The following is a 14,971-nucleotide window of genomic DNA, read 5'->3' on the forward strand; positions in this document are numbered from 1 at the left end:
GGTGTGTGCACCACCATGCCCAACTAATTTTTGTATTTTTAGTAGAGACAGGGTTTCACTATGTTGGCCAGGCTAGTCTCGAACTCCTGAGCTTGTGATCCGCCCACCTCGGCCTCCCAAAGTGTTGGGATTACAGATGAGAGCCACTGCATCCGGCCTGATTTTTCAATTTATACATATTTCAACCATCAATTTTTTGCTCTCAATTATATGAGACATTATTTTAATAGAAATAGAAATCAATGGGCAACTTACCTGTGGAAACCATCTTTCAAAACTTCTTGCCTCAAAATAATTTCAGAACACGTGGCCCTTGTGCCTATAAGAACCAAAAGATATTTTTTAAAAAATAAAAGCACTGAATAAAATAATATTTAAATAATTAGAAAAGAGTTATTTTAGTAGGCTTTACTTGCCTAGAAAATCTAACCTAAAAACAAAAACTTCTAAAATTTAAGCAATTTGAGATATATATATATATATAAATCTACTTGCAATATAGCACTGTGGTTAAGAACAATGACCCTGAAGTTAGATTGCCTGATTTCAAATCCCAGTCTGCAACTTAATAGCTGTGTCAACTTTGGGCAAGATAGTTTATCTCTCTACTAGCTGTCATAAGAATTTAATATATATGTAGAAGCACTTAGAACAGTAGTAAGAATACATATTAAGTGTTCTATGTAAGTGTTTGTTATTAATATTACTTTATTCAGGTGATCCCAAGATGCCAAAAAGGAACAGGACGGCTAAAGAGCCAGGAAATCTCCATTTTAGCCCTAGTTCACCGAAACTGTGTATCAGATAGATACATACTGGCAACTTCTATATTCTAACATCCATGCCTACAAAACCAGGAACATGGTACATTTATGCCTTGTGGAGATGCTGGAAGGTTTAAAAAAAAAAAAAAAAGAAACAAAAGAAAGCTGGAGGCAGTTAAAGCTTCAATGGGTTCCACCGTAAACTTACAATAACCAGAAATCTCAGTACACTGACTTCATCCAGATTCCAGACATTCAAGCTGTTACTCAGAGCCAGGTGTGCCAGCTTGCACCTGAGGTGGGAGGATTGCTTGAACCCACGGGATGGGGACTGCAGTGAGCTATGATTACACCACTGCACTCAAGCCTGGGTGACAGAGAGAGACCTTGTCTCTAAACACAAAAAAAGAAAACTATTACTCAATGTAAGCATCTTAAAACTCAAAATTCAGTTACTATTGACCAGCAACTCTGCCAGGCATTTGCTATGGAACTTTGTCCCATTTTAAAAGCTGTAAATCTGTGGGAAGAACATTTAAAAAACACACAAGCCTGGACAACATAGCAAGACTCCATCTCCATTAAGAAAAATACAAAAATTAGCTACTTAGGAGGCTTAGGTGGGAGGATGGGTTAAGGCCAGGAGGCAGAGGGAGGCTGCAGTGAGCAGAAACTATACCACTTCACTCCAGCCTGGGTGACAAAGCCAGACCTTGTCTCAAAACAAAACAAAACAAAACAAAACACACACACACACACAGAAAACTATATATTACTATATATTATTTGCATAATTCTGTTATTATCGTTGCATATTGCTGAATCCATTCGATGTATTTCTGAAAAGATACATTAAGAAAAATGATGTGAAGGTGAAACTATCGGAAGGAATGAGAAAAGAATAGAAAAAAATAACATTTTAAAAATAACATCTAACGTGCTAGATCCTCTACTTGGTGCTTTCGTATGTGTTTTAACTTTCACAATCTATAGCAAAATAAGCAAAATTACTGCCATTTGTTTGCAGGAGGAAACTTGAACTTCTAAAGCATTAGTAAATGGCCCTGGGTCATATAACTAACTACCTGACGGAATAGAAGAAAGATATGCCTGACTTTTAAAGCCTAAAATACTTCCACTTTCAACACTAAAATTGAAAATTTTAGTGTTACAGCTCTTTTAGAATTTGTCTAGTTACATTTCACTGGAAAACCTCCAACCCTCAAAAAAGAAATTGTATTTGCTTTGGAGAAGCATATGATCTTTTTCCAAATAAACAAATCCCCAAATCCCATATGTATTTTATACTAATCCAGATTTTTATTTGTTCCTTTTTTATTTTTATTATTTATTTTTTTGAGACGGAGTCTCACTTTGTCCCCAGGCTGCAGTGCAGTGGCACGATCTCGGCTCACTGTAACCTCTGCCTCCCGGGTTCAAGCGATTCTCCTGCCTCAGCCTCCAGAGTAGCTGGGACTACAGGCGCCCACCATCATGCCTGGCTAATTCTTGTATTTTTAGTAGAGATGGGGTTTCACCATGTTGACCAGGCTGGTCTCGATCTCTTGACCTGGTGATCTGCCCTCCTCGGCCTCCCAAATGCCGGGATTACAGGCGTGGGCCACAGCACCCAGCCAAGCCTCTGCCTCTTAAAAAAAAGAACAAAGAGCCCAGGCACGGTGACTCATGCCTGCAATCCCAGCACTCTGGGAGGGCGAGGCGGGCAGATCACAAGGTCAAGAGTTTGAGACCATGCTGGCCAACATGGTGACACCCCGTCTTTACCAAAATACAAAAAATTAGCCAGGTGTGGTGTTGTGCACCTGTAGTCCCAGCTACTTAGAAGGCTGAGGCAGGAGAATCGCTTGAACCTGGGAGGTGGAGGTTGTAATGAACCGATATCACACCACCACACTCCAGCCTGGCGACACAGGAAGACTCCGTCTCAAAAAAAAAAGAAAAAAAAAGAGAGAGACAGGGCCTCACTCTGTCACACAAGCTGGAGTGCAGTGTCATGATCACAGCTCACTGCAGCCTTGAACCTCTGGGCTCAAGCAATCCTCCTGCGTCAGCCTCCCAAGTAGCTAGGATTACAGGCCCACGCCACCACACCTGGCTACTTTTACTTTTTTTTGTAGAGACAGGGTCTTGCTATGTTTTCCAGGCTGGTCTTGAACTCTTGGCCTCAAGCAATCCTCCAACCTCAGCCTCCCAATGTGTTAGAATTTCAGGTGTGAGTCGCTGTGCCCAGCACAAATCCAGATTTTTCTTCATCATGTTTAATTTTAATGGGGGTAGGGTGGGAAGTGAGGGCTACTATCCAACTACAAATCAAATTAGAAGAAAAATTATTAACAGGTTTAAATTCTATTGGTATGTACACCAGACAGCAGTTGATCACTGGGACCGGAGAAAGGCTAATTTACAAATAGTATAGCAAATACTAGAATATTATGACTTTAAAGGCAAAAGTACCATTTTTATTTTTTATTTTTATTTTTATTTTTATTTTTTTTATTTTTTTTTTTTTTTTGAGCCGGAGTCTCGCTCTGTCGCCCAGGCTGGAGTGCAGTGGCCGGATCTCTGCTCACTGCAAGCTCCGCCTCCCAGGTTCACGCCATTCTCCTGCCTCAGCCTCCCGAGTAGCTGGGACTACAGGCGCCCGCCACCTTGCCCGGCTAGTTTTTTGTATTTTTTTAGTAGAGACGGGGTTTCACCGGGTTAGCCAGGATGGTCTCGATCTCCTGACCTCGTGATCGCGATCCGCCCGTCTCGGCCTCCCAAAGTGCTGGGATTACAGGCTTGAGCCACCGCGCCCGGCCTAAAGTACCATTTTTAAAAAGAATTTGTTGGATGTGAATTTACCTTCAACATTTTCCCTCTTAAATATTACTTTGGTTGTGGTGAACTGGCTCTGGAAATTGACTCCTTTTTACTTTTTTTCTTTTTGAGACAGAGTCTCCTTCTGTCACCCAGACTGGAGTGCAACCGCACGATCTCAGCTCACTGCAACCTTGGCCTCCCTCGCTCAAGCGATTCTCCTGCCTTAGCCTCCCGAGTAGCTGGGATTACAGGCACACGCCATCAGGCCTGGCTAATTTTGACCCCTTTTTAATTGTAAAATGCCAATGCTGGAAGCCTCTAGAGATGACCAAATCCAACTGTTTAAAAATTCTGCTGGCCGGGCATGATGGTTCATGCCTGTAATCCCTGCACTTTGGGAGGCTGAGGAGGGTGGATCACCTGAGGTCAGGAGTTCAAGACGAGCCTGACCAATATGGCAAAACCCCGTCTCTACTAAAAATACAAAAAATTAGCTGGGCATGGTGGCGGGCGCCTGTAATAATCCCAGCTACTTGGGAGGTTGAGGCAGAAGAATTGCTTGAACTTGGGAGGCGGAGGCAGAAGAATTGCTTGAACTTGGGAGGCGGAGGTTGCAGTGAGCCGAGATCGCACCATTGCACTCCAGCCTGGGCAAGTGAGACTCCATCTCAAAAAAAAAAAAAAAAAGAAAGAAAAGAAATTCTTGGCCTCATAATCCTTTGTTTAGATAAACTTGTAAACTTGAAAACCCAGTATGTAAACACACAAGCAGAACTGCACTGATTGACACATACTAAATGGATCTAAATGGTACCAACGATGACAGAAACATCCTCATTTTACAGATGGAGAAACTTGCCGGGTTTGTGCTTTCCTCCCGTCAAACCTTACCACTTTATTGTAATTATTCCCGCACTTGCCTGCCTCAGTAGTACAAGCAGTTTGCCAACTACTACTTGCACGAACAACTAGCAGTTTGCCACGCAGTCCTATATTCGGTTTAGGCATCCTCAGGCCTCACAGGGCGCTAAGGCCTTGCTGGCCCGTTGGTGATCAGAAGCTTCGTGCAACCCAAGAGCGTCCCAAGACGCCTGACGGCTGACTTTCCTTCTCAGAACCTTAGTGACAGGGCGGCCAGTCCAGCCTGGGAACCGCAGGGCCCGAGCCCCACTCTCCGGAGACCCGGGATCCGCCGCAGAGCAAAGCGCACGGGAGCGCCGGGGGCGGGAGGAGGGCACGCGGCTCTAGTGTTTGACCTCCTCCGGCTCGCCCTGCTGATCTAAGTCCCGCGCCGGGTCCCCACATCCCCGCAACCCGCGGAGAGGCCGGGGAGCCGCGACCGCTGCCCACGCTCCGGCCCCCAAGCCCCGCCCGCATCCGCAGCCCCGCCCCCTTACCAGCGTCAGAGCGCGCGGCGCGGAGGGCTGCGGGGGGCCCGCGCGTGAGCGTGAGCCCGGTCGCCGCCCCGAGGAGCAGCCAGGCGACCGCCCGAACCGCCGCCACCCGAGCCGCCAGGACGCCGGAGGCCGGACGCCCGAGAGGGGCGCGCGGGGCCAGGTGCGGACGCAGGAAGGGGCCTGGCCGCCCGCAGCTCCTACCGCGCGCTGCCCCAGATTTACCGGCCGGGACAGAGGGCTGGGTGCGCGCCTGGCGCCCGCGGTTCCCCGCGGCCTGTAGTCCCGGCCCCCACAGGTTCCCGCGCGGCGTGAGGCGGCCGTCCCCGCCCCGCCGTTCCCCTGTCCGCCCACCCGGGGGCGGGCGAGGAGCTGCGCACGCGCGGGGACGCGCGCCCGGCCTGTTGCTGTGGAAACGGCTCGGCCGGCGCCCCCCGGAATTCCTGCACGCCGAGGTGGGAGCCGGTGGACCGTGCCCCCGGCCGGCCCCACCTCCGCTTCCCGGTGTTTGAGGGTTCGGGCCTCCAGCCGGGGAGTTCACCCCTCGGGCTCGTCAGTAGGGCTGTGGCTGTGGCCTCTTCCTGCAGCGCCAGGCTCCGCCCGGCCTCAAAGTCGGCTTAGGTGCTTTCCGTGCGCTGCGGTTGGGTGGAAAAACCCACTCCTGGGTGTTTAGACGTTGGCCTGCAGAAGATGTCATTTCTGTATTTCTCTAAGGGTAAGAAAGCCAGCCTTGCACTAGTGGAGACGTGAGTAGGGAGAGAATCGTCTACCGTTTGGGGACATCCGTACCCTTAGGTGCTGTGGGGCTTCCTAACAAGATTGTAGGCAGTTCCTGATCTCTGGAGAGAGGAGTATTCGTGTCCAGGAAGAATAATTGTATAAACGTGGCCTCCTTCTTCCTGAACAGAGCGGAATCTGTAAGCAGGCCAAGAGAGCACAGGCGGCTTGGAGTGGAATAGAGGGCTCTAGAGCTGGTGTCTCAAAGGGGAAACAATGTATGTCAAAAGATACTATCCAAAACTGAAAATAGCCGGGCAAGGTGGCTCACGCCTATAGTCCCAGCACTTTGGGCGAATCACCTGAGGTCAGGAGTTCGAGACCAGCCTGGCCAACATGGCGAAACCCCGTCGCTACTGAAAATACAACAATTAGCTGGGCGTGGTGGTAGGCACCTGTAATTCCAGCTACTCGGGAGGCCGAGGCACGAGAATCGCTTGAACCCGGGAGGTGGAGGTTGCAGTGAGCCGAGATCACACCACTGCACTGCAGCCTGGGCGACAGAGCGAGACTTGTTTCAAAAAAATAAAAACTGAAAATGGTAGTATAAGCATGTTTCTTAAGAAATGGAGAGATCAATTTTGGAAGGCATGCTTTTTAAAATTCAATCTGGCTCCGTATGAAGAGGAGTAGGGCCAAGGACTATAGTTTGTTGTTATAAGCCTTATAGAATTATTTTATATTCCAAATACAAACATTACTTTAGCAAAAATTAAAGTTAAATTTTAAAAAGAGTCTAGTAAAAAAAACTACATTATTTGAGCACCAACTGCATACATCTTTGAGGAGTACAGCCATTGCGTCAGTGTGTGTAGTTTATATTGTGCCCAGTAGGTTCTAGTTTACTAACATCAAATTTTAGTTAGGTGAATTGGGAGTAGTATTCGTTGAAAAACAAAAAAAAAAAGGAAGAAAAGAGAAGGAAAAGAAGGAGAAAATAGTGTGGGATCATTGCATCAGATTAGAGGTAGAGCACAGTAATTTTTTAAAGTTTTTTTTTTTTTTTAGAATAGACTTATCACGCTTTGGAGAGGCTGTTGTGCAGTGGCACCATCTCAACTCACTGCAGCCTCAAACTCCTGGGTTCAAGCGATTCTCCCACCGTGGCCTTTGGAGTATCTGGGACTACAGGTGCATGCTGCCATGCCTGGCCAATTTTTAAATTTTTTGTAGAGACATGGTCATGGTCTCACTGTGTTGCCCAGGCTGGTCTCAAACTCCTGGCCTCAAGGGATCTTCCCTCTTTGGCCTCCCAAAGTGTTGGGATTACAGGCCTGAGCCACCATGCCTGCCTCCATCTTTTTGAGATGGAATCTTGCTCTGTCACCCAGGCTGGAATGCAGTGGTACCATCTCGGCTTACTGTGACCTCCACCTCCCAGGTTCAAGTGAGTCTCCTGCCTCGGCCTCTCGAGTAGCTGGGATTACAGGCACCTGCCACTATGCCCAGCTAATTTTTGGATTTTTAGTAGGGACGTGGTTTCACCATGTTGGCCAGGCTGGTCTCGAACTCCTGACCTCAAGTGATCTGCCCACCTCAACCTCCCAAAGTGCTGACTGGGGTGAGCCACTGTGCCTGGGCTTATACGTGATTAATTTTCTAAGAGTAAAAATTCTCATGTCCAACAGTAAGTGTGAATAATATGATTTTAGTACATCTATAAAATACAACACTTAGCAGTGGTATAAAATGTTACATTGTAGTAAAACATTTAATGACAAAATAATAACATATGTTGTTAAATCTGAACTTCAGGAAATAGCTTGTACGACCATGTGTGAAACATACTTAAACTATATGCCTAGAAAAAAGACTGGACACAATTAAGGGTGATTATTTTCTATATGTTTCCCCTCTCCTTTGCCCCCAGTATTCTACAACGAAGGTGTATAATCACTGCTAAGTATTTTATTAAAAGTCTGTTCCTAATAGTGATTCTTCAGCAGAACTGAGTTCACGAAGATATCATCACCCTATGCCACTTTACCTCAATGTTTCTTAACATTTACAAATCTTTCTGAGAATGTCATAGTCACATCTAAAGCAGTGCTTAGGAAATTAAGTGTATTATTTGGGCATTGAGGGTGGGGAAAGGAAGAGAGAATAGTAAGTATTCATCTACTGATAGCTGTGCTTCTTGTAGCTAGAAAAATATCATATAGTGAGACACGTAGGCCAAAATAAAAGCCGTGCAGACATTACTGACTTGTATATGAAGAAGCTGATTCTGCATCAGGTCTGCTTTTTGATCAGGCTTCTAGACTGTAAATGCTTACGAAAATGTACAGGTACCATCATTTTAATTCATAGCATTAAACAATGTATGGAATGCCTACTACTTTCCAGGTATTATGCTGAGATATTGTGGTGAAAAATGAATATGCCCCCACCCTCATATACCATATTGACTAGAAGGGAAGATAGATGATTAAATAAATAACGAAAAACTCTAGTAAAATAATTGGGAAAGTACAAAGGAGACAGCTCTGGACTGGTGAACCTCTTAGGACAAAATGATTAAGGTTAAAAAACTCATAGTACCTTGATACCGAGGATGCTTGATATGCCCTTTTTTAACTGATAAATAGTAAAGACCCTATAGGTCAGCTATTGGACTGACTTAGGGGTTCTTATTCAATCTTCGGTAAGAGTGCAGTACACTAAGAGGTTCACACTGGATTGCATCCCCAGATTCACATAGGAACAAGTCTATACCTTGAGAAAACCAGAGAGCCTTAGGGATCCAACAGATTGAAACTAACCCAGGACCAAACTGAACCTTCAGGGCAGCTCTCAAAATAGGAAGCTCTCTTTGTGGTCGCTTCAGCACACATACACCACAATTGGGATGATACAGAGAAGATTAGCAAGGCCCCTGCGCAAGGATGACACACAAATTCATGAAGATTCCACATTTTAATTTTAAAAAAATATTGAGCTTCACAGGCTGAGCATCTGTGGCCACAGCTGGACTAGAATCGGATCTTCTGGGGCAAAGGGGCGAGGGGAATGAATGACATTTATCCAACACCTAGTTGTTTTTTCCCTGTAGCAGGAAGTCATTATGCAACTTACACATTTTCATCAGATTTCCTCTGACTTACCCTGACATGTACGTGGGAATGATGTGCACTGCCAAGAAATGTGGGATTAGGTTTCAGCCTCCAGCTATTGTCTTAATCTATGAGAGTGAAATCAAGGGGAAAATTCGCCAGCGCATTATGCCAGTTCGAAACTTTTCGAAGTTTTCAGGTAACTTTTGTCTTATCTTGCCTCCTGTCTTAAATATTCTCTAAATACAGGTTCACATCATGACTGTCAGGGATTGGATGTGTGACACTGGATGAATTACTTACTGTCAATGAGTTTCAGTTTCCTAATCTATAAAAGGGAATTTTTTTTTTCCAGTTTGATAATTAATAATCTTTTTGGGATTGCTACCTAGGTTAAATGATATAGCATTATGCAATAATATTAATTCCCTTCTCTCCTTCCAAATGTTTTTTATTTGTAGTCTTAATATTTTATTAATACCACTACTGCTATCTAAAAGCTATAATATCACTTTTCTTCTCAGACATATTCTCCAGTTGAAAGTGTTTAATATCTCTACAAAGTGATTTTTAAGTTAAAGAAGTCAAAACTATATCTCTCCTTCTCCCACCACACTGAAAGCTCAATATAAAAGAATAGTTCGGCCGGGCGCAGTGGCTCAAGCCTGTAATCCCAGCACTTTGGGAGGCCGAGATGGGCGGATCACGAGGTCAGGATATCGAGACCATCCTGGCTAACATGGTGAAACCCCGTCTCTACTAAAAATACAAAAAATTAGCCGGGCGAGGTGGCGGCGCCTGTAGTCCCAGCTACACGGGAGGCTGAGGCAGGAGAATGGTGTGAACCCGGTAGGCGGAGCTTGCAGTGAGTGGAGATCGCGCGACAGAGCGAGACTCCATCTCAAAAAAAAAAAAAAAAGAATAGTTCTACAAAATAATTCATTTCAATCAAGCCATTTAGCTACTTGACTATATGGAGATAATGCTTTCAGGGTTCAGAGTTTTTGTTCTATTTTGGCTGTTGCAGTAGTTTGTGGTGTATATGATGTATGTGGTATGTATGTGGTATATAGTTTTCTTCTCTCTCCCAGATTGCACCAGAGCTGCTGAACAATTAAAGAATAATCCTCGACACAAGAGTTACCTAGAACAAGTAACCCTGAGGCAGCTAGAGAAGCTATTCAGTTTTTTACGAGGTTACTTGTCAGGGAAGAGTTTGGCAGAAACAATGGAACAAATTAGAAGGGAAACAACCATTGATCCTGAGGAAGACCTGAACAAACTAGATGACAAGGAGCTTGCCAAAAGGAAGAGCATCATGGATGAACTTTTTGAGAAAAATCAGAAGAAGAAGGATGATCCAAATTTTGTTTATGACATTGAGGTTGAATTCCCACAGGACGATCAACTGCAGTCCTGTGGCTGGGACACAGAGTCAGCTGATGAGTTCTGACAGCAACCACTCAAAACATGCATCGGGCCAGCAGAACATCCGTGTCAGAGTCAGCCGAAGAGTTACGATACCAAACCCTCAAAACATGCGTCGGGCCAGCAGAATATCCATGTTTTTTTTTTTTTTTTTTTTTTTTTTTTTGAGACGGAGTCTTGCTCTGTCGCCCAGGCTGGAGTGCAGTGGCCAGATCTTGGCTCACTGCAAGCTCCGCCTCCCGGGTTCACGCCATTCTCCTGCCTCAGCCTCCCGAGTAGCTGGGACTACAGGCACCCGCCACCTCGCCCGGCTAGTTTTTTGTAATATTTAGTAGAGACGGGGTTTCACCGTGTTAGCCAGGATGGTCTCGATCTCCTGACCTCGTGATCCACCCGTCTCCGCCTCCCAAAGTGCTGGGATTACAGGCTTGAGCCACCGCGCCCGGCCAGAATATCCATGTTTATTACCAGACTGGTTCTGGAAAAAGCTTTAAAGAATACTAAATATATATGTGGGGTTATAGGGGATTGACCATGTTACTTTTCAAAACCAGGACATTTAAAGCATCTACTAGGTAGGTGCAGGAGGAATGTGTGAAAAACAGAATAAAGGAATCTGCCTTTAAGGAGTTTACAATCATGCCGGGTGTGGTGGCTCACACCTGTAATCCCAGCACTTTGGGAGGCTGAGGCGGGTGGATCACCTAAGGTCAGGAGTTCGAGACCAGCCTGGCCGACATGGTGAAACCTCGTCTCTACTAAAAATACAAAAATTAGCCAGGCGTGGTGGCAGGTGCCTGTAATCCCAGCTACTCGGGAGGCTGAGGCAGGAGAATCGCTTGAACCCAGGAGGCAGAGGTTGCAGTGAGCCAAGATCGCGCCATTCTACTCCAGCCTGGGCGACGAGCAAAACTCTGTCTCAAAAAAAAAAAAAAAAAAAAAGGAGCTTACAATCTAACTGAAGATGTCAAAACTTGTGAAAAACTAATTAGCAGTATTAAGCAACAAAAACATTAGAGCCAAATGCATGATAAAGGCTAAAGGCGGCCAGAGCGTATATTACTGTAGAGTAGAATAGTAAGGGAAGGCTTTGTCCTTTAGTAAAGAGATAGGAGTTGGCCTGGCCCTTGACATAGTAGTGTTTAGGTATATGCTTGTGTGGATTCCTAATAAGAGCAACTGAAAAGAAGGAGAGGGGAAGTAGTAAAGGGACAAGAAACAATTTTTTTTGAGGAATGATAAGCAAATTATAGTTTGACAAGATTGGGGGGCATATATGGTTACCAGGGCATTACCTCATATGTGTTATATCTTTATATGTATTTATCTCTGGAAAAGCGTGCCCTGCAAAATTCCCTACAGCTGCAAGCAGATGTCACTTGATGGACAGAGGGGAATTCTGCCCCTCCGGTATCAGGAAATTATATATTAAAGACATTGTGAAACGCTGAACCTCTTCCCTTAAATAAAAGGTTTGTTTGTAAAATGGGAAATCCACCCATAATAAATGAACAATAGGCACTGCCAGCTTAGGTCTGTTCATGACTGGATCTGCAAGAGGGCATCTTCGTTTAACAACATCTGTGATTTGATACGTTTATCCTTATTACAGTATTGTATAATTGGTAGAAATTCTGTTTTCTACAAGGAAATTGATGTTTATTAAATAAAACTGAAAATAATTACTCACTGTTTCTACCTGTTCACTTCCACTCTCCTTATCAGTAAGCGCTTCATTAAAAGGGAGCTCATTCTTGTGATATCACCAGAGTTTTGAAATAGTCAGATCTCATACATATAGTAGCCAAAGGGAGCCAAATAATTTTCTGAATTAGAGATTTTTCCATATCTATATAGTATTCCTTTATTCTATTGTATAGATATAGGTAGTTTATTTTTTATTTGAGACAGGGTCTCTGTCACCCAGGCTGGAGTGCAGTGGCATGATCACGGCTCACCACAGCTTCAACCTCCTGGGCTCAAGTAAGTCTCCCCCCTCAGCCTCCCAAGTAGCTGAGAATACAGGTGCCTGTCACCACACCTGGCTAATTTCTGTATTTTTTGTAGAGACAGGGTTTCACCATGTTGCCCAGGCTGGTCTCGAGCTCCTGGGCTCAAGTGATCTGCCTCAGCCTACCAAAGTGCTAGGATTACAGACGAGCCACTGCGCCCGGCTATAGGTAACTTATTTTAAAATTTGTCCTTGGGTTGCTGGGCGTGGTGGCTCATGCCTGTAATCCCAGGACTTTGGGAGGCTGAGGCGGGCGGATCACCTGAGGTCAGGAGTTCGAGACCAGCCTGACCAACATGGAGAAACCCCATCTCTACTAAAAATACAAAATTAGCCAGGTGTGGTGGTGCATGCCTGTAATCCCAGCTACTCGGGAGGCTGAGGCAGGAGAATCACTTGAACCCGGGAGGTGGAGGTTGCGGTGAGCCAAGGTCACACCATCTCCATCCTGAGCAACAAGAGTGAAATCCCATCCCCCCCCCAAAAAAAATTGTCCTCGGGTTGTTTTCTCCTTTCATGACTACAAATAGTGCTACAGGAAATAACCTTGTACATTATCTGTTTTGCACATATGCAAGGATATCTATTAGATAAATGCCTAAAGGGGAATTACTAAGTATGTGCATTCTAAGTTTTAATAGATACTAAGTTGTCTTCAATAGACGTTCATCCATTCATTCATTAAGTATTTGTAGATAATGAGCACCTACTACATTCTAAGCCTGTACTGTTCTGGAGTTTGGGTTACAGCAGTATATACAACAAAGTCCTGGGTTTACAGTTGGGGAGCAGAGACATAAATGCATAGAATAGTGTCATCAGATGATAAGTGCTCAAAAGAAAACAGGGTGAAAAGGAGAATGATAGAGGGGATGGGAGCCACTGTTTTAGATCATGTGATGAGCAAAGGCCTGAAGGAGGTAAGGGAAAATTGGTATGCATTTCAGGATTAGCAGGGAAAGGTAAGTGCGCTAGACCTGGGGCTGGAGTGTGCCTTGCATGTTTGAGGAGGAGCAGGAGGCCAATGTGGCTAATACAAATTGTGCAAGAGAAGAAATGGTAGGAGATGAGGTTGGAGTGCGTTTTACCAATGCGTAGTACTTACCATGAGGGTTGTACCAACTTAAACTATCAGCAATACATTTGAGTACCCCCATTTCCCCCATATACTCATCAATGGAGAATGTTACAAACTTTTCAAGTTTTGCCAATTTTGTAATATAAAAGTGGTATCTCATAGTTTTGATTTGCATTTCTCTTATTTTGAGGGGGTCTGAGTATCATACATTTAAGAGCCTTTTTTTTTTTTAAAGACTGAGTCTCTGTCGCCAGGCCGGAGTGCAGTGGCACAATCTCAGCTCCCTGCAACCTCCACCCCGTGGATTCAAGCAATTCTCCCACCTCAGCTGCCTGAGTAGCTGGGACTACAGGCGCCGCCACCACGCCTGTATTTTTGGTAGAGACGGTTTCACCATGTTGGCCAGGCTGGTCTCAAACTCCTGACCTCAGGTGATTCACCCGCCTCGGCCTGGGCCTCCCAAAGGGCAGCCACCGCGCCCTGTCAAGATTATTGATTTGAAATATCATCTTTCTCATATACTAAATTCCCACATGCATCAAATAGTTACCTTTTAATGATGTTATTATCATCTGCAGCACACTTCCCAATTCGTGTTTTGTTTTTTCTTTTTGAGACGAGTCTCGCTCTGTCGCCCAGGCCGGAGTGCAGTGGTGCGATCTCGGCTCACTGCAAGCTCCGCCCCCCGGGTTCCCTCCATTCTCCTGCCTCAGCCTCCAGAGTAGCTGGGACCACAGGCGCCGCCACCTCGCCCGGCTAGTTTTTGTATTTTTAGTAGAGACGGGGTTTCACCGTGTTAGCCAGGGTGGTCTCAATCTAATGACCTCGTGATCCGCCTGCCTCGGCCTCCCAAAGTGCTGGGATTACAGGAGTGAGCCACCGCGCCCGGCCATGAAATTTTTTTTTTTTTTTTTTTTTTTTTTTATTTAAGGCAGCCCTATAGAGACAGAAAGAAGATGACGGCTGCCTGGGGCTGAGGCTGGGGCTTGATTATGGCTGCCTGGGGCTGAGGCTGGGGCTTGATTATGGCTGCCTGGGGCTGAGGATGGGAACTGACTGCAGGTGGGAATGGGAGATGATATTTTGGGAGTTGATGCAAACACTTTAAAACTGGATTGTGACCGGGCGCGGTGGCTCACGCCTGTAATCCCAGCACTTTGGGAGGCCAGACGGGCGGATCAGGAGGTCAGGAGATCGAGACCATCCTGGCTAACCCGGTGAAACCCCGTCTCTACTAAAAATACATTAAAAAAAAAAAATGAGCCGGGCGTGGTGGCGGGCGCCTGTAGTCCCAGCTACACGGGAGGCTGAGGCAGGAGAATGGTGTGAACCCGGGAAGCAGAGCTTGCAGTGAGTGGAGGTTGTGCCACTGCACTCCAGCCTGGGTGACAAAGCAAGACTCCGTCTCAAAAAAAAAACAAACTGGATTGTGTCTTGTTTTCACAGTTCTATAAATTAACTGTAATTGATTTGTGCACTTAAAAACAGGTAAATGTTATGGCATATATTGAGCTATATAAATTATGTCTCGATAAAGCTGTTAAAAAATAGGAAACAAATGTCTGCAGACCGTTGTTTTAAGACTGAGCAAGGGGGACCAAAGATACATGTAAAACTTCCTTGCGCCCACACAAAGGTGGAGG

The 14,971-nt window shown here is 45.3% G+C and overlaps 2 protein-coding genes, 1 non-coding gene and 1 pseudogene across 7 annotated transcripts in view; 3 read left to right on the forward strand and 1 right to left on the reverse strand.

Annotated features, from left to right (window-relative positions):
- PIGX (phosphatidylinositol glycan anchor biosynthesis class X) overlaps nucleotides 1-5,369 on the reverse strand; it is a gene marked incomplete at its 5' end in the record, with an annotated part of 26,409 nt that extends 21,040 nt beyond the window's left edge. The window contains 2 exons of the mRNA XM_038002608.2: nucleotides 256-319; nucleotides 4,985-5,369. Of these exons, the coding sequence (XP_037858536.2) occupies nucleotides 256-319; nucleotides 4,985-5,369 (449 nt within the window). The remainder of the gene's footprint in view (nucleotides 1-255; nucleotides 320-4,984) is intronic.
- LOC119626044 (U7 small nuclear RNA) lies at nucleotides 1,928-1,964 on the forward strand (annotated as a pseudogene).
- On the forward strand, nucleotides 5,048-11,929 carry CEP19 (centrosomal protein 19). 5 transcript variants are annotated; one of them, XM_008009650.3, is made up of 3 exons: nucleotides 5,048-5,144; nucleotides 8,811-9,010; nucleotides 9,903-11,929. In XM_008009650.3, the coding sequence occupies exons 2-3, from the start codon at nucleotides 8,869-8,871 to the stop codon at nucleotides 10,262-10,264; spliced, it is 504 nt and encodes a 167-aa protein (XP_008007841.1). In that variant the 5' UTR covers nucleotides 5,048-5,144; nucleotides 8,811-8,868; the 3' UTR covers nucleotides 10,265-11,929. The 5 variants fall into 5 exon arrangements, with proteins under 5 accessions (XP_008007841.1, XP_072879881.1, XP_008007840.1 ...); XM_073023780.1 differs by having other exon boundaries at nucleotides 5,073-5,144; nucleotides 8,814-9,010; XM_008009649.3 differs by lacking the exon at nucleotides 5,048-5,144 and adding an exon at nucleotides 5,213-5,696.
- LOC119625975 (U6 spliceosomal RNA) lies at nucleotides 8,573-8,678 on the forward strand. The gene has a single exon (XR_005242188.2). It is a non-coding gene; the product is annotated as a U6 spliceosomal RNA (small nuclear RNA).
- Nucleotides 11,930-14,971: the final 3,042 nt, after the last annotated feature.

Source organism: Chlorocebus sabaeus, chromosome 15, assembly GCF_047675955.1.
Source record: "Chlorocebus sabaeus isolate Y175 chromosome 15, mChlSab1.0.hap1, whole genome shotgun sequence".
NCBI classification, from domain to species: Eukaryota; Metazoa; Chordata; class Mammalia; order Primates; family Cercopithecidae; genus Chlorocebus; species Chlorocebus sabaeus.